Below are 19,932 nucleotides of genomic sequence, written 5' to 3'. Positions count from 1 at the left end.
TAACAACATACATGGCAATACAACACACATATATTCTATTTAATTTTTTTTTTACAATGCACTTTACATAATAATGTTAACGCATGAATGTAAATAGAATGCAACATTTTTGAACTATCACTTGAGGTTGTCTAGCTATTTTATGATATTATTTAACGGTTAAAACAACAATAAATATACATTTCTGATAATTAAACATTACTAGATATATGTAAATTTACAAAGATTAATTATCTATAAGAAGATATTTAAACAACAACAAATAATAAATAATATATATATATATATATATATATATATTATCATTAAAATAATTATAATATAGAGTAATATAATTTACTCTATTCATAATTGAATATTTAATATTATTTAAGTATAATATACTTATACTGTACATAGACAAAATTTATTTTATAACTAATTCAAAAATTAAATAAATCGCTAAAAAGTCAATAATATCCTAATATATGGAAATTATTAAATTAATTAATAATAAGTTTTAATGTTTTGTAAAAGGAATAACAAATAGCTGGATAACATTTAAAAGTTTAAAAAACAAATGACGTAACTATACTCTTTTTTTTTACGAAAGAACGGGACTGCACTGAAATCAAAACGAATTACTCTTATCTGGGAAGACGTATACAAGAGTAACACGTTTTGGTTTCTGTGTTTCTCTCGTAAAAAAAAGAAAAAAAACAGTATAACTAGGTAGATTAAAAGAGAAGTTATACCAACTCAACAATGAATTTTACACTACAATTTAAATAGTTTTATATAGCTTTGAAACACCCAAAATTAACTAACTGTACAAAGTTCGGTAGTGGACATAAAATTAAGACAAATGTGCATCTCTGAACATTTGTATTGAGGCAGAAAGTGTCCAAACACTTAGAGCAACATAACTATTGGATTCATAAACAAGCATTATTCTTAAGTACAATTGATATTATTCAAAATACTTATTTTACTTAAACTTCTAAAATAACGAATAATCCAATGTAAAATAAGACAGCAAATTTTGCAATTGCAATAATATAACAGATTTGTGTATAATAATTAAACTAATTGTAAAAACAAAAATGTTTTTTATCTTACTATAGTAATCATTTAAATTTGGTACTTAAATTGCACAAAAATGTCAATTTCCTCTTATGTTATTAAATTGTGCCCAAATGTAAACTCTTTTAGAAGTACCTATTCCTCCAATGTCTATGTAATTAGACAAATTTATTTTAAATATAATTACATTGTAATCAAAATTTATATATTTTGTAAATAACGATACGATATAACTATCTAAAATATTGTTTAAAAAGTATTTATTATCAATAATTGTAAAAAAAAATTTGTAAAAAAAATTGTTGATTCACATCGATTGTTTAAGAAGTTACAGTCAATGAAAAGCATAAAACTGTTTGGTAATAAATAATAAATTAAATATATGTTTACGTGAATAAGGGATCTACTAAAAGTGTACTTAGGCACTATTATGCCTATTATAACATCGCTGATCATCTACGCACGTGGAAGAGGAAGAGGTAGTGCTAGAAGGAGGTGCTCCAGACGAGCTATTAGGTGTAGGTGATAGAAGTTCCTGACGATCGCGATCACGTTCTCGTCCAGGTCTGAATGCTTCTAACAAGGCTTCGACTCTGTCTTCGCTAGGGCTCCATCGTTGACACCCAGCATTGTTTTGTAGCCAAACGACTAATGTACTAGTAGGAGATCGTACATTAGCCTCTGACCTGAAATGTCACCATCAAAATCAGTATTAAGTCTACAGGCTACACAAATTAAATCTAACATATACCTTGGGATAGCATACTGAAAACCATGCCTATAGTAATGCTCATATGCCGGTATTACTACTTCACGTCTTTTAAAACTACTTGAGTCTAGTTTCTTAATAAATGTTGATTCACTTTCAGACAGCATAACAACAAAAGAAAGTGGTTCATTGGACTCGGATAGCAACCGTTCAACGTGATCCAATGCAGCTTCAATTAACTCATTACAAAGCATAGGTGGATTCATTATAAACGATCCACTTACTGCATTCAATTCCAAAAATGATCTATAAAATATATAAATAGCAGTTTAAATTTTATTAAAATTAAATTAAAACAGTAAATCCAAATAAATTTAAACTACAATAGTAATAAATAGTTAATATATTCATTTTTAGTAATATTTCAATAAGTTTTTTTTGTTATATTTGTTTTTTTTCCTATTGCATGTTTGTTTAAAACTACACAAGTATAAAACTAAACGATCATACTATACTAAGTTTTTCTTTTGTACAAAGAATAGAGATCACATAGTTTTTATCCATGCATTTTTTATATAAAACTGAACTCTCCAAGTAAACGGTTTAAATCTTTTTAATATTCATAAAAATATGTATCTAAAAATAAATACTCGCAGTAAAAATACTTGTTTTGTTCATATGTTTGTATATAGAATTGTATATAATTATAAAAACAATAAATCATTAACCAATCATTATTGCCGTTAATTTCTTAAAAATGTTGGAATAAAAGATTAATAATAATGTGTGCATACCCTCTGGACCCGAAATAAGCATCTGTGTCTGGAAAAGCTGAACAATACTGTCGGAAATAACAGTTTAAAGGCGACGCAAAACATTCAAAGGTCACTCCAAAATGTCTGTGTAGAGATTCTAGGATAGATACTGGTACAGATTCTTGAGTTTCTGGGCTATTTCCACAGAAGACACTGTACCTTTTTAACAAACACCAAACTCGACCCATGAAATATTCCATTTTTTTGTCTTCATAACAACTGTATCGATAGAGCTGTTCCTGTTGTAAGAAATAAAATTTCAAAACATTAATATTGCTACAATTTTGTTATTATCTTTAGCGAGATGATTTTCAAAGAAACAGGTCAACATTTTTTTCTTTAGAAATACATTTAATTTTTACCAAATTCAATTTTTTTTTAAAGTTTAAATTTTGATATTTTGTAGTTATTATTTTGGTAAAGAAACTTATTCTTAAAGAATTTAATTGTTTATTAATCGAACAAAAGCAGTTAAAATTATGAAAAAATGGGATCAGTTTTGGATAAGTACAATTTGAGATATCAACATTTATATGGGGATATGGGGATAGAATGAAGTGCAGGTGAGTATTTATTTTTATCCTTTTAATATCGCTCACATATTTATCCAAAACTGGTTATCGAGCACTTGTTATTTTCATTACGTCATTCTGCTTTTCATAGATAAATATTTTAAATAGATTGCTATAAGACTTTTAAATATTACCCTTAAAAATAATATTTTCAACCTAAACATATTAATAACTATTTTTGTTCATTCAATATAAGGAAGATTTCATTTGTACTTTTCTGTCTAATAATTTAACAAACGAATATTACTTAACAAGATTCGTAAACGATTTTTCTATTCAATTATCACCACTCAATGTAGATGTATAAAATAAAAAAAATAGATCTATGAAATAACATATACAGAAAAATAATAAAATATTTGCATTACATCTGCTTGTCTTTCCAATTAAGTACCACATTGTAAAAAGATTGATTGAATTATTATATTTTCTTTACCAATTTTTGGAAGTATATTGTATTGACGTGTAGCTTCTCTCCAAAATACCGCAAATGAATCTGGTCCTTTTCAGCAATCATATAGTCAATCGGAGGCATTCGAGGTGCGGGTGTCAAAAAATTAAGAGGGTAACACCAAACTTTACGTAGTGTTAACGTTGCAGGAGCAGGTGCCATTTCTAAACGAATACATTAAACAATTAATAATAACAGTGCATTTTAAAATAACTAAATACTTACCTGGAATCCCTTGAGCTCGTAAAAGTTCACTATTTTTTTCACGAATTTTACGGGAATACTCAACCGACAAATGATATACCTTAGAGCAAATTCCTTCAACAGATCCTTTAACTGTTTGAGCTATATGAGGCTGGCACTGAGACTGCAAGATTTATAAAAGTAAATACATAGTTATGTATTACATACAAGTAACATACTTTTAAATGATTTAATCTTTCTTGAAAATCGGTATAGTTGGCACCCACTGTTTTTCTCAACCACTGCAAAGTTTCTTCAGTGTTCCATTTTACTACTTTTCTACTCTCTTGCAGAGCATTTCTAAACAGAAATAAGTGATTATGTTAACTGGGATAATTGTTTTATTAATTCTTATATACCTCGATTCAATTAGATTTTTTGCTGCTTCCGCATAAATGGACAATTGCTTACGAGCATCTGCAGTATACTTGGGTTTAGCTAATCGTAATGGTATATCATTCATTATATCGTTGTACATTCTTAATGAGACGTCTGGGCAACATTGGGAAGGTAATAAAGGGTCTGATCCTGTATCAATAACTTTTCTTTCGATAAGCCAATGATTAAATGATTCTTTCGATGGATTAACATCTACAAATAGAATAATTTAAAAATATTTCTGTGCAATTAATAATTGTAAAATACTTACTTTCTCTTGATTGACATAACTCTTGGTAACATAACCTCAACTTGTTCACGAGAGCACCTCGATAAAACTCAATATCAGGATGAGGTTGTGGAAATGTCAACGGCGACCGTTCAGTAATAACTACATTTGTAGGTATTTCAAGATCCCAAGGGCCCCTGAAACATTTTTTAGATTAATAATATATTCATACACCATGTAACTAAGAAATATACGTTAAAGTCATTTTCTTGTTATTAGGGCCCATAACCGTTTCTTCGGCAGGTCTTTTTTTAACTATCATCGGAACAGCTTCACTTTGATGTCCATTATTTGTTATCCCCAGTGGATCAGATGCGGCATCAAACTGAATGTACACATATAAACATTCAAACCAAAATGTAAAATAAAATTATTTTAATAATAATTAGTAAAAAAAATGTTGAATTCAAACCTGTCGTATATGTGGTAGTTCCCAAAATGATTCACCAGTTCCTTTATTCCAAAAATATGGCCGGTTTTCTCGTGAACTCCAGTGTTTCTTCCAACCTTGCTGTAAAAGTTCTATTGGTATATCAGAATCAATATAAGCCCCGGCAGGAATTGGAACTCCCTAAAATATAGAAAAAATTTAGAAAATAAATAATACTTTTTAAGGCGTTAAATTCTTGTTGATCTTACATGTGGTGTTTGAGGACTGGGATGTATGATACCTGGATGAGGGATGGGATGTAAGACACCTGGATGAGGACTAGAATTGTTTATAAGATGATTATTTTGATCCAAAATACCAATCGACGGTTGGATTTTTATTGGAACGGGTACCATAATGTCATGAGTAGGCATGGTAGTCCATTCCTGCGGATTATTTATCACTTCATGATGTTGATCATTAATTTCATTTCCTACAATATAAATAAATATGTTAAAGTTAAGTTGTAACTTGTAAGTACTAATAGATACAATTTTTTATTTTAAATGTAATAAGGTAATTTACCAATTTTCATAGGAGGTATACCATTTTCCATAATGATTGAGTACCCGTTAACTTACTACATGCATGATTATCAAGTTAAATTCACAATGAAACAATCTGTAATTTACAAAACAACATTAGTTAACTAATTATTTAAAATAGTATTACCTACAAAATTAAGTTATTCCGTATTTAGCTATTTCCGTTAATTTCCATAATAGATTACTGCGTCTTATTTCATTAAAAATGTATTATTAGTATATCATATTAAAGTAATTTATTACTAGTTATTTTACTTAAGATAAATGGGAAAAAGATTGTGTAATTAAAATATACAGAAGGTTATAATATTTGTGTACCTATGTGTGACAGGTAAACATACAGGAGTTATAAAAGTTATTTTCATCCCATCCAACCCAGATCAACAAAAATAAAGCTAAGAATGGAAATACTCGGCCCAGCTCGATAAAATAAAATACTATCCTAACTAGATATGACATAAATAAATTATTACAACCACATTCCACCTAGCCCAATCTGATCTAGCAAAACTAATTTTTTTAATTAACATGATTTTGAACAGAACCAGGAGACAAAGAATAATGATTAGGAATATCTACATTTTTTCTTTTTAACCAATAACCAACTGATCTCTGGCAACAGCACGAGTTAACCTTATCATAAAAAATAATTGAAAAACGTAAATTTTATACATCTGTAAATTAAAAATGTTGTTATTGTTTGATTTTTAATATTGATCAAAATGTTTGATGTAGAAAATTTGGATAAAACCATTCATTGTAGAACTATTACGCTTAAAATACATACAAAGGACTCCAGACATCATCCATATTGGCATAGGCAGAACTATAGGGTGTACCAAATGGTACATTAAATTTTAATTCCGCCTACGCACATCGGTGTGTTCTATTTAATTAAATAAATTGTTAAACTATATAAATCGATATAAATAAAAATTAAATGCTTTTCAATGGTAAGCGCATCACTTGAGAAGGGCTAGACCGATTTTGGCTCATTTTTTATTTAAAGGTTCGTAATAGTCTGAATAAGGTTTTTACAAAAAGAAAAATTGCCAAGAAATTGGAAAATTCAGTAAAAAGCGAAAGTGTTTTTTCCATTAGATTTTTGTATGAACTCGCGCAACCATGTGTGGATTTGTGTATTTTTTTTTTTTTTTTTATTCGTTATGGTTCTGAAAAAGTTTTTAACAAATAAAAATTCAGGTAAATTACAAAAGCGATTCAGAAAATTCGGACAAACTGAAAATGTCATAATTTTTGTATGCACTCTTGATTGTAACTGACGTTAGGAACGACATATTTGGTCGATTCTTTTATGTCTTCTTTGTTATGCTTCTGGGAAAGTTATTAGCAGAAGAAAATTTGAAAAATCATAAAATTGGATATATTAAAATAAAATTACATTTGTTTTTACATCAAGATAAAGGTTTAGCTGTATAATTTTATCTTTATTTATTTACGTCTTCAGGCATTAATTTAGATATAATATAGATTTGCTTAAAACTAAATATAAAATACGAAATATAAAACAGTGAAAAGTGCTTAAAACTAGAAATATAAAATAACAGCGGTAAGACATAATAATAAAATAATTCTTGAAAAAGTTATACAGACTAATTAGAATTGAGGAGACGTAGCATTCTGTGAAGAGGGTGATTATAACCATAAGATGTGGGATGGAGCGGAATCTGATAAAGGGAGTGATGTCTTGAAAAATGAGACGGAACACTGAAGGAGATAGAAGAGAGTAAATCGGGACAACCCAGAGAGCCAACGAGGAGAGAATTTAAGAAATGAAGGTCAGCATCGGTGTGACGGTTGGCTTCCAAGAGTAGAGGAGATGAGGGAATAGTCATGGTAGGATGTTGGGTTCCTAACTTGAAGGCTACAAATGATAGAAATCTATTTTACACCTGTTCTATACGTAGTTGATCTTGAGCCAAGTATGGATGCCAAATAACAACCCCATACTCCAAGATCGAACGAACTAAAGAAAAATAAAGAATACGTACACAAAAGTTAGAAGAGAAGTTCTTAGTCTAACGCTTAATGGATCCTAGAACTTTAAGAGCTCTGCCGATAGTGATGTTGATATGGTAGTCAAAAGAAAAAGTAAGAGTGAAATAGATGCCTAAGTCTTTAAAAACCGATATACAATCAACAAGCGAGTTATTAAGAAAACAGGAGTGAAAAAGAGGAGAGGTATTCCTAGAAAAAGTCATGACATGACATTCATTGATATAGAAGTAAGATTAATACCCTTTACCCACTCCCAGAAAACATCGAGATCAGCTTGGAGTAGAATTCAATCAGAGGTAGAATTAATTTTAAGAAATAATGTTGTATCATCGGCGAACATAAGAACTTTGACAGAAGATAGACAATTATTTAAAGAGTTGATAAATATAATAAAAAGAAGAGGACTAAGGTGGTCATCCTAGAGAACGCCAGAGGGTGCAATAAAATGATCGGAGTGAACACCGTTGATGGAGACGAATTGTCTTCTAGAAGTAGAATAGGATGATATCCAAGAGAGAAGGGAGTTATCGATACCTAGTTTATCAAGAACATCTATTAAAAGACCATGGTCAACCGTATCAAAAGCTTTTTTAAAGTCTGTGAATATGGCATCAACTTGGGAACCAGTTTCTAGGGTGTCTAAAATGTAGGTAGAAAAAACTAAACTACTCGTAACGGTAGATTTTCTCTAGTGTATTTCCAAAAATGAGATAGGTTATAGGAAAAGTGGCTTTCAGTGTCACTTATGTATGTTCGATAGTTTGTGATGGATAAACGCTTACAATTAGCTCGAAGCTCAGAAAAAATTGTATAATCAGAGGCCCTACCAGTTTGTTTATCAACTTTATGAGCATATTTTTTCTTTTTTATTAAAATTTTTAGGGAAAGAGACACCCAGTGAGGGTATATGGGGGTTTTGAAAATATTTTTTGGGACAAATTTTTCAATTGAATTTAGTAAGGCATCATTTAATACTATGGCAGCGTCATTCATGGAGTAATTCGAGAAGGTGGAAATTATTCGTGAATAATTTGTGGGTACTTTGTTGCAATTGTATTTATTAACCCAAGCAAAGCCAGATACATGAACCGCTAGTTAAATATAAAAATATGTTACTAAATTAAAAATTAAACAGATCGATAACACTGTTTTCAACAGTTAGACATTAAATTTTAATATTTTCACCCCTTAATGAATTTTTTCAGTCAGGACCTAGATGGATACATTTTTCTCATACAAAACCGTACCTAAATCATTTAAGTAAAACAATTATATCAAATACTATATAGATAATTAAAATAATCAATAATTTAATTAAAAGTTCTTGCACAAGTCATAAAAACAACTTTAACTAACAGAATTAATAGTATAAAATACTTAAATAACGTTGAAAAGATTTTTGACTTTTTTTTTTGGCTGTTATAAGGTAGTTATGTCATAGATATTGTCTATGGGTATGATATTAATAGGTAACCCTAACGTAAATAAATAAAACCAAATTTAACACTTTAAAATATAAAGTAAAATACTCTTTAACTAATAGCCGATTAATTGCATTTTAGTAATGTACAATTTCCAGTTTATCGTTATTAAAAAAACTTGATTACATAATATGTATTAGATCTACTTTTAGCATGATATTCAGATCTGAAAATCAACAAAGAGAAATACAGAAACATAATGTCCACATTTTGTAAAATCAAGAGTTAACAATATTTTACATGATTTATTAGTTTTATTTATCCGTCTAAAAGAGTTCAAAAACTAAATTTTGAACCATTTTATTTTGGCTTTTTATTTCTAATTGGAAAGTTACAAGATAACAAACATAGAGATTATTTATGGAAATTAAGTCAATTTGGAGGGCATTTTTCATAATTCTAATAGGGAACTAGTAAACTCTTACAATATTTGACCTTATACACCTTTGGCAGTACTTTTGATCAACCATTTTTCATCTATCAACTATTACATATAAATGGAAAAAGTGGTCAAGCATTTATAAAGTAACTATAAGATATGTATAAAATTAATAACCATTGTAAAGTTAATAAATTTTAGGAACACAACAATTACACAGAAATTAAATATAAAAATGGTTACAGCGCATCTTTGTAAATAATCTAAAAAAATGATATTTTATTTTCAAAGAGCACCGAGTTGACTATTTTAACAAAAAATTAAAAATAAACGGGTAAATTAAATAATAAAACAACGGTAAACATAAAAATATTTATAATAATTTATTAAAATAGAGAAAAATGGTATAATATATTTAACCTAAGTACTAGCAGGCGTTTATTAAAGAACATTATATTGTCGCGAGTAATAATATTATATTAATATGTAATAATAATGGGAACATGAAATTCCATGTAGGAGGCAAGTCAGCATAAATTTAGCCAAGATTATTAGATAATAAATTGTATAAATAATTTAGGCGGGAAAATCGCGGTTTTAATTAATAGTTGGATTATTTGTGACAAAAACGATGGCGCATCGTAGCGATCCATCAGATAAACTGCTACGTTTGCAGAACGATCGATGGAATCTACGCTAACACTAATCGTACCCGGCAGAGTCTAACCAACACTGAAACGTAACGACTCGACAATAACAAATAAGTAGAAACCTGTAAGAGTATTATAATATTTTGTATACCTGTTTGATTTTTTTTTTTTTTTGGTGCCCAAAAATGAATCGATTTTGCCTTTTACGCTGTTGGTGGCACGATCCGTGAGTTGACAAACTGTTGACCGCGGTAAAATGATTTGATTGAACAAAGTTCGGCCGGTAAGTACGACGGCCCGGTAAAGACCGATACAAATAAGCACAGTCACACGACGACAGACCAATTGGCGGACATCGACGAAGAAGACTACTTCGAAACAACAACGGAGTGTACACTAACAGCGAAAATGATAAGTCTCATCAGTTATTGCGTTGAATCCGTCCGCCGCGGTCCCCTCCCACCCGCTGCCTCCACCATGCGGACTGCGAGGCGCAGGGCTGACGGGGTCACGCCAGCGATCGACACGCTGTTCGGCGCACAGCAGGTTCCGCCGTCGCGTTTTTACCTCCATGCGGAAGCGCCCTCTGACGGAATAACCGCGTCACAAAACCGCTACCGACAAGGACACAAAGCGATGACGCACTTCCACGACCTGTATACAGGGCCAGCGTTGGGGGGGAGGGGGGAGCAAGTGGGGCTCGTGTTCAGGGCCTCGAGCTTAAAAGTTAGGTATAGTATCAACATCTATACTGGTAGCGAATGACTTGAAATTAATATTTTCAGAAATATAATCATATATAAAAATGTTGGGCAAAAAAAGGGGAGTCGTCTCATTGAATGGTGTTTTCGGCCGAGACCGTCGTCGCTGTATAATCTATGCTGCGCAAAAAACCCATATTAAACTTTTTATACTCAAAATAAAAAATAAAAAAAAGCCATGTCCTAATAATAGGTAAAACAAAATTTGTTTTTCATGCGGATGAGTTTCAGATAATATTATATCCATGTCAATAGTTTTAAGCCGACTCTTTGCAGAGTCTATCTTCAGAGCTGTGATAGTTATTATAGTTACGACTGTTCGGCTGCCGTGGCTCTACTGAATTTGTTTACTTTTTAAAACAGTGTCGACGGACCTTAGCTTATCAAACTTTGTTTTAATTTAAATTTTGAAATAACTTATTAGTTATTAATTATTATCATATTTTTTTAAAACCTTATAATATTATTATCATTATTATTATAATTTTAAAATTACTTAATACCTATTATAAATCTTTAGTTATAAACCAGTTCTCAGGCGTTTATTAAAAACTGTTTTCCGTTTATTTACTAAATCTCACTAAGATGCACTACAAAAAATTATTTTAAGAATGATTTCATTTGATACATTGAAATGTCTTATTTATAGGTAGGTACTATTTACAATTTTATCTATTGTGCAATTGTAGGTAAGTGGTATTTTCTGTATTCTTTTTTTTTAAAAAAGGGTTTTATTCAAATTTTTTTGTTAATTTGAAATTATATTTCTCAGAATTAATGTAGAAGTATTAGGTTTTTGAATAAAAGGCTAAAAAAAATTTGTATTTTGTTTAATATGTTTTTACAACTTAAATAGTGGCAATTTAAAAAACAAATTATTATGCTAAGTAAATCCGTTGTCAGATTCGGATTTAGCAAAAAAAGTTCTATAAAATGTGTATATTTTAGTTTTTGTTTAAAAAAGGTCAAATATTATTGTTAAAGTGTTTGGATTTAGATTTGCGTATCTATAAAGATAAATAGTTTGTATTCAATGAATTACATTATACTACAAACTAATGCTGGTCATTCCCTATAGTGGTATAAAAAAACTTTTTGATTTAAAAGACATATATTTAGAAAGAATAATAAAAATTAATAATTTAATAATTTTTGTTTTTATTATGCAGATAAAAAATTTAACCATTCATTTGGTTTTATCATCCAAATTCATTAACAATAATGTTTTATAAACATATATTTATTTAAGGACACATTTTGAAATGTTATTGGTTATTAAAATGTAGAAATATAGAGTTAAATAGACAGGATATTAAAATACACGTGTAACTGGTATTCGTTTTTGTTAATATTATTTTTTTTATGCGAAATAGGAGACCCAATAGTGAAATAATAGCCGTGTTAAACCCAAATAATGTGATGTAATAATTAATAATTTACATTACATCCAATTCGTATAGATATAAGCACATAGAAACATTAGAAATAGACACCTCTCTTATTAGCAAACATGTTGAACAAGTATTTAGATTACAACTTTGTAATCTATATTGTGTGTTATGGACTATTGTTTCCTGCGTATTTAGGTGACATGCTATAACCATCAAACTGCCATTTCGGGTATAACGTATTATTTATTATTATTAATGGCAAACAAAACAAAAAGAGACCTTGTACCTGGAAAATTGAGGTCTCTTGTGCAGTCGCTACAGAACCAGTGCTCGTGAAATCACCGTACAACAACGACAATACGGAATTTATGACTATAATATTTTCTATTTATTATTGTATTTCATAAATCTAATAATACTGTAATCTATTTTGGGGCCTACTTCCACAAGCTGAAATTCCATTATAATCTCGACTAAACAGTCTACACGCACAAGTTGGTAACACTAATATAATAGCCGTGGTTGACATCGGTTAGTCCACAGTAAAAATATTGTATTATTTAGTAATTAGTGTTACATCCGAGCTTAACCTTTTCCCTATAAAAACTTCCACCTGTGTAATATTATAATGTACCTATTAATTTTCATTATCTATATAATCTGATAAGCGTCTACTGTCAATCGCTAAAACGGTATTATAAATACCTACTCGTAGTTACATATATATTATAATATACATACGTTTAAGCGGATTAATATTGTACAAATTGTTGTTATAATTATGAAGTCCGAAACACACATACACAGTTTATCCGGCAATGGAAAATAATTAAGTCATTACTATTTAATCGTACCTGAAATGTATTTTATCGAACCGAAAATGTATAAGTTCACTCCCTTTTCCACCAAAGATTTTATAAATTATTTTTTTTTCTATGAAGCTCCTTGAAACTAAACAAAACACACTTTGTTCATCACGTCGTATCTTTGTATTTTATTTATAATTTAGATAGGTATTACAATTAGATTCCTATCTTATATCTAATGCATTTTTGTAACGCCAACGGCAACGGCCAAGTCGTGTATTCAAACTATAGATGTATACTTTACGTCAACAAAATCTCTCTTAAATATTGGATTTGCTTCCTTTATTTTTTATAATAGAATATTGAATGTATTAAATTGTAATTTTAAATAGTTAGATAAACGTATTTGTTTCAAAACCCAAATGTTTTGTAGTTTCAATCCATGTAATTTTCATTGAAAAGTATAAACAGTAGCGCAATTAACTTCAACTGATTTTTTTTTGTGGAGGGGAGATTTTGCGAATAAGCTATTTTTAATTAATAAAATAAAACTAAAAATTAATAGTTATATAATATTTGTTGATGGGTTTGGTGTTATGCCGATGTGTAACTAAGGTTTCATGGTTAGATGTAGGTATCATATCATGTTTTAGTGGCTATATAGTATCCTAATAATAATAATTAAGTCATTCTACCGTCTGCTGTAGGTAAATATTAATGATTGTCATTAGCGTAATGCGCCAAACATAGCGAATAGTAAGTTAAGAGGCAATGTTAACAATATATATTATATATATATTTATATAGAATATAAAATGGCCTTTGTAACCACGAGTCATTAAAAATCTATAATAATAGATCCAATAAAATCGTTTTTGTTTTTTGAACACTGCAAAAACATAAACCATACATAATATATTTTAGAATTTTCCAACAAAATAATAGGATTAAGAAGCCTAAGGTTGTTCTATTTTTACTTGATTAAAAAGCGCGTACCTAACTCAAAACGATTATTAATATAGTTATACAATTGCAATATATCTAAATGAATTAAATGAATAATTATACATATTATATAGTATTATAATACCATATAAAAAGATAGTTTATTTTTATTCATATGTGGAGTTAAGTTGGAGATGGTTAAATTTAAACAGAAAACAATTTTTATTTTACTTTTTAAATATTAGAAGGTATGAAATCTTTTGCAACCCTAAGCATGATACCTAAATATCCTGACATTACCTAGGGTAAGTAATTTTATACCAAACACAAACACATTATAAACATAACAATATCCAGTAATTTGGTTTTCAGTTTACCTAGTGCTAACTAATACTTTGATAAGGGTTGTTTTATTTTTGACTAATGGCAAAAATTGAAGTAATATATAACAGTTACTACCTGTCATTATATTCTTTGTTTTTAATGGAGGCATTTGACGATATTTAAAATACTTTAGTTCGGCATTTCAACATATTTACGTAGGTAGGAACAAAAAAAACTGTCCTACATGGTTCTTAATGTTCTAAAATGGACGTTTTTTTATAAGCTAGACTGTTTTTATTACTTTTAATAAAGCAAATTGAAGAATGTAGTGGTATTATGAATTATCATGTTGCGAGGGCGTCATGGCGCTAGGCGTTAGAAAGTACTTATAATCATCTTTTTTTGTGTCTAACAAACATGTTTTGATAAAAAGAAAACTTGTGAAAATGTACTTAAAATTAATTTAGTACATTTAAATTTAAAAACAACCAACTATACATGTAGTAATGATTTTAAAAAAAGGTTTTAAGCATTTCGTTTAAAGCAAAAAGCATAATACACCTTTTTAGGTCCGACCATAAAGACAAGGGAACCAAAGCAAAGAGATTAGGGTTCGACATTTTTTTTGTGTATCACTTCTCAGAAAAAACCTGTAAAAGTTAGAAGTATGCCACTGTTAGAAACTAAAAGAAAATAAGGAAATTGAAAAAATTGTATGCTTTTCCCATTGGAAAATATGTTTGCTTGGCATTGTTTGATCAGTTAACCCTTCACTGCATAATGCTCCATATATGGAACAATTATATTTATTGTTTATTCTGCTCATGCTATACATCTTTGATGCACAATGTTTCATATTTGGTACAATTCTTTAATTAGCGTTTTCCATAAAACCTAAACTCAAAAAAATTTATTTTTATATTTTTTGTATTAAGTACATTTATAGCATATGGTAAAAAAAAATTCATGCAGTTAGTTTATAATTAACTATTTATTTTAATTAAATAATATTTTATTTAACATTTATTAAATTACATTAGAAAACGAAATACTGACTAGGTATCTGTGTTTTAGACAACGGATACTACAGTGACCTGATTATACATTTTCAACACTTATAAAATGAAGACGTAAACGTATAGCTTAAAATTAAAAAAATAATGCGACCTTGTGAAAGTTGAATTGAGGACTGACAAAACCTTGTAAATATTAAAATAGACTTCCTTTTGCCGTATATACCTAATTAAAAATTGATTTATAATAAACAGAGCTTACTTTGAATAAAGTAACAAGCAATTACGTTTTCCCCCGAAAACGTGAACGATAAAAATAATAATAATAGTAATAATCATAATAATAATAGTTAGAAGAAAAACGCCAAACTCTGGATGTCGAACACATAATGATTTTATAAAAATTAATTTAAGTTTCTTCAGAATTCGAGACAGAATAAGCAGAAATGAGTTCTCTCTTAATGAGTTTTCTTTCATATAAATTTCGCAGAAAACTTGGAATTAAAATTGAATAGTGTATTTATGAAATGTGATGTACAAGGTAATTCTTTTATCATGAGCTATTCAATACCTCATAAGATTTAATAAGAAATTTAATTTTTTTTTATATTGTTTTTATATTATGTGATCTCAATTTTTCATAACTTTTTTGTGTTTACCCTCCTCCTAACTTAGTTTTTTTGACAGAAACTTTTGAATTTTAAATGGTAACGAATACATTTCATTAACTTTTCACATTTTCATGTTTTAGTTTCTGGCACATAACCGAAAAAATTGTTATAAAAAAAGTGTTACTAACAAAAAGAACGTTACGGAAAAACAAATTCAATAATTTTACAAGTCCTATTCCCTATGAATTGTTTTAAGCCAGATATTATGAAAACACTAAAATATTAGCCAGAAACTTGATATGTTTACTAACCACCTTAGATAGTAGCTTGTTAATATACTATTTCATTATCTATAATTTCACCATTACTCAAAATTTATTTGGTACTTCAACGAGACATAAAAGTGCTTTTTCATGGTTGCAGGCTCGGCTGAAAATTTTTAAATATAGAATAATCTACTTAAGATTTTGACTGGTCGATAACCAGTTTCGGATAACTATTTTTGAAGTTATTGAAGATTCAAGTTTAGGGAAAGTGGAGTGTAGTGTTATTGTTTTCTGCGCGCATTTCCCAATCGCATGTCCCCTCTCATCCTAAATTTTAAACTCCTACAACTTTAAAAAATATTGTCCTAAACTGGTTGTCAACTAGTCATCATGTTTAGTACATTATTCTAAATTAAAAAAGTTAATGAAATATATGCGTTACCGTTTAAATTTGAAAAGTTTCTATTAAAAACTAGTTAGGAGGAGGGTAAAAACAAGGTTGTGTCAAAAATTGAGATCACATTGTACAAAAATAATATGAAAAAAAAATTAAATTAATTATTAAGCCCCATGAGATATTGAGTGGCCCATGATAAAAGAATCACCCTGTATAATATTTATTACCAAATAGGTACTTCAATAAAAATATGTTTAAGAGAGTACTCAACGAAGTTATATCTATTTAAAAACACATACATAAAAAAATTGTTTCTGTTTTATGCAATAATTAGAAAACCCTTTAAATTTATCAAAAATCCATTAACGTGAATTGTTACTCTAAAATCATTACTGACCAAGGAAAACGGGTTCTACATAATTATGTTTAGGCTAGAAAACTATTTTGAAATTAATTATTATAGTCACTAAAGTATTCTAATAAAAAAATGAGTTACCAATAAAGTATTCTCATTGCTGTACTAATAAATATGCACATTAGTAATAGGAATGTAACGTCCACACATTGAAAATAATACATCATGTTTTTACTAGAATAATTATTTTTATAAATAAATGAAAAATATTACTTAATATTGTTATATTTTACTTAAAAATGGAGTAGAATAAAATTTATAAGAAATTGTATAACTTACGCTGATAATTTGTATTCATTTTTTCTCTCCTTTATTCATGTAAGGGGTTAAACTACAGACACTATAATTTGCATCAGTCGGTAACACAATTTATTTGATTAACATTTTTTTTGGGGTTGTTAGTTTGATAAAGTAGATATAGTTTATATTGTATTCCCTATTTTAAGTCTAATCTATAAACTGTTTACTAAACTAAAAATAGTATTTTTAGTTTTTTAAAAGGTTTACTTTTTATTTTTGGCATATCATGTTTTATAAATCAATGAATCAATTATCGAAAAAGCATAAAAGGCAGGATACCTGTACATGAATATACAGAAGTGTCAAGATTTATTATTAATAATAATAATTAGTCAAATTTTGCAGGCTTCTATTATGGGCTGGTTAATACTAATATTGATTTATACATAGCTGGTTAATTATAACATAAACTGAATACAATTGTTTGACGGTGTTACAATCACATTCAAATTTAGTGAGAGCCTTTTTAAAATTAATTAAATTTTAGTTTTTAAATATATTGTCTCCCGAAAACCCTGTTATTTAGATCTAATGGTCGTAATTAAACACGTATTATTTAAGAAAATTAAATTTGAATAGAGGCTTGCGACCAATGCTCAATATTTTGTGCAAACTCTTTTTTTATGCGAGCTAATAAGAAAAATAAAATTTGAACGTGTGTAAATTGTAAAACCGATCTACTGGTATAACTAGGACTTTTGACTAAGGGAGAACGGGGATAACGTGGTTTTCGGTAAAAAAAAACACTATCCGTTTAGACGTATTTGTTGTTGTCTATCTTAAATTATCCATTTCCTGTACTCATATTATAGCAAGTTATTTAGTTTATCTTCGAATAGCCGAAGGAGGAGAAAGGGGCAGATGAACTCGCACTGTCATATTCCAACTATACCGGGATTAGACAGCCTGACTCGTCACACCCCATTTAATATCGTGTACATAATCAACGGAAAACGTTCTGGGAAAAACGGATTAATTTTGTTGATTACCGGTGATCGATTTTCAGATTTTTCGCCTTCGGACAGAAGGTATTACTGCAATGGTGTCTGGTGGTTAGGTACGATTTTATAATATACCAACTTTACGTTTAGTTCGGTTGCTTCGTAAACTGTCATTTCCATCAATACACCGTAAAATGGGGGTGAATATATTATTATAGTAGTACTCGAGTTGCTATTATACAGTCAAATCCAATTTGAGCGTGTCTTCTTCTCGTTTCTCCGGTGACAACGAATGGCATCATTAAACTGTAGTGGTAGTGGTATATACCAGCTATTCGTGTATAAACTTTAAGCGTATCATCCTGTTGACACACTTTGAGAACGGCAGGACTTTTATTCTATTCGGCGGGAAAATCTCATCTCGTCTCGACGTTTTCCCGAAATAAATATAATTGCATTACCTACGTCGTTGCGGTTCCACGAAAAGGGCACGCTTTATTGATTACTCGGCTTTCCTCCTCAAACCTTTAGAATGATACAATATATATTATGTTAGAACGTCTCTCAGTAGAAAATTCTGATGGAATGCCTCCTAACATACTATATAAGAAAAACAGCTTTTCAAATAAATTCCTCTATTATCGTTATACGCAGTTTCAATAGAGTTTCCCAAGTTTTTTATATTTTTAATATATAGATAGCCTTTTTTAAAAATACTTTTTAGTATGCTTTAGTGAAGTTTTGACACGAAATATAATGTTTCAAAAACGTTACTTCTAAAATATTGTTGAAGCATGATTCAAATTTCAGAAATATTTTTCTTCTTATTTTTTTTTAAACTTAAATAAATAACTAAAATATTTCTGAGAACATTTTGAAAATATTAAATTTGTTTTGAGTGGATTACAAGAATTTTATAAACGATCAAGCTTTATAAAAAATTGTCCTTTTTGTTTTTACTAAAGAGGTGCTTAGTTACTTAGATTATAGACTAAAACTAGTTGATATTTTAAAACAAGTAGAATGTACATAATAAAAACAAATTAATAAAAAGTAATAAATTTTAAATTGTTTAATTTAAAAAAAACATGACAGATATTTTAAAGAAGAATGTTTCCTGAAAACTTTCGCTAATCGATAAAAATCTTTAAATAAATATTTTCGGAGTTATCAGAGTAAAATAAGTAGACGGAATAAAACACGCGAAAAGTAGTGATCTGAATAGTCCTAAAATTGTAGAATTATTACCTTATTGTCCACTATGTTGTCATAATGTAGAAATAAAAAAAAGAGTTTTTTTTATGACAGTAAACAGCCTCTGTTGTTTTTAAGTTATACAAAACATTGCCATGTATCTTAATTAATATGTACCTATTTACTGAATTTGATCAACAGTTCATCATTAACGCTCACTTTGCCTCAAACAATTATTTTTTATGTTTTTTTTATTGTGGTGTTTTTAATATTTAGTAAACAAAGTATAGCTGTTATTGTAGCATCTTAATTAGAAAAATGAAATCTCCCGAGGGCTGGAAAAACATACAGTGAATTCAGAGAATTCCCCAATGGCAAATCAGTCTTCACATTATGCGATCAATACATAACATAATATTATAGTAGTTTATACCGCTGGTATTCACAGTCGAAACATGAGAATCTTACAGCTTACTATTTGGGTTGATCGTCTGTCTATAAAAATATATTGCCATAGTTACCCATGTATCGTAATTAAAAATATA

At 28.9% G+C, this 19,932-nt stretch overlaps 1 protein-coding gene across 1 annotated transcript; it reads right to left on the bottom strand.

Moving 5' to 3' along the window:
- Window positions 1–412: 412 nt before the first annotated feature.
- Window positions 413–10,434, bottom strand: LOC126844222 (mRNA (2'-O-methyladenosine-N(6)-)-methyltransferase). Its single transcript, XM_050582237.1, has 13 exons — window positions 10,175–10,434; window positions 5,475–5,570; window positions 5,159–5,382; window positions 4,932–5,090; window positions 4,714–4,844; window positions 4,502–4,656; window positions 4,212–4,443; window positions 4,032–4,152; window positions 3,835–3,976; window positions 3,595–3,773; window positions 2,566–2,825; window positions 1,814–2,077; window positions 413–1,748 (listed from the first exon to the last, which is right to left on the bottom strand). Exons 2-13 carry the CDS (start codon window positions 5,503–5,505, stop codon window positions 1,481–1,483), a joined length of 2,166 nt encoding a protein of 721 aa, XP_050438194.1. The 5' UTR covers window positions 5,506–5,570; window positions 10,175–10,434; the 3' UTR covers window positions 413–1,480.
- Between the last annotated feature and the right edge of the window lie 9,498 nt (window positions 10,435–19,932).

Source organism: Adelges cooleyi, unplaced genomic scaffold (assembly GCF_023614345.1).
Source record: "Adelges cooleyi isolate 19-005CV unplaced genomic scaffold, UGA_ACOO_1.1 ACOO_flye_CR_arks_rails_tigmint_CR_PRNA_651, whole genome shotgun sequence".
Lineage (NCBI taxonomy): Eukaryota > Metazoa > Arthropoda > Insecta > Hemiptera > Adelgidae > Adelges > Adelges cooleyi.
This window is presented reverse-complemented; position numbering and strand designations above follow the sequence as displayed.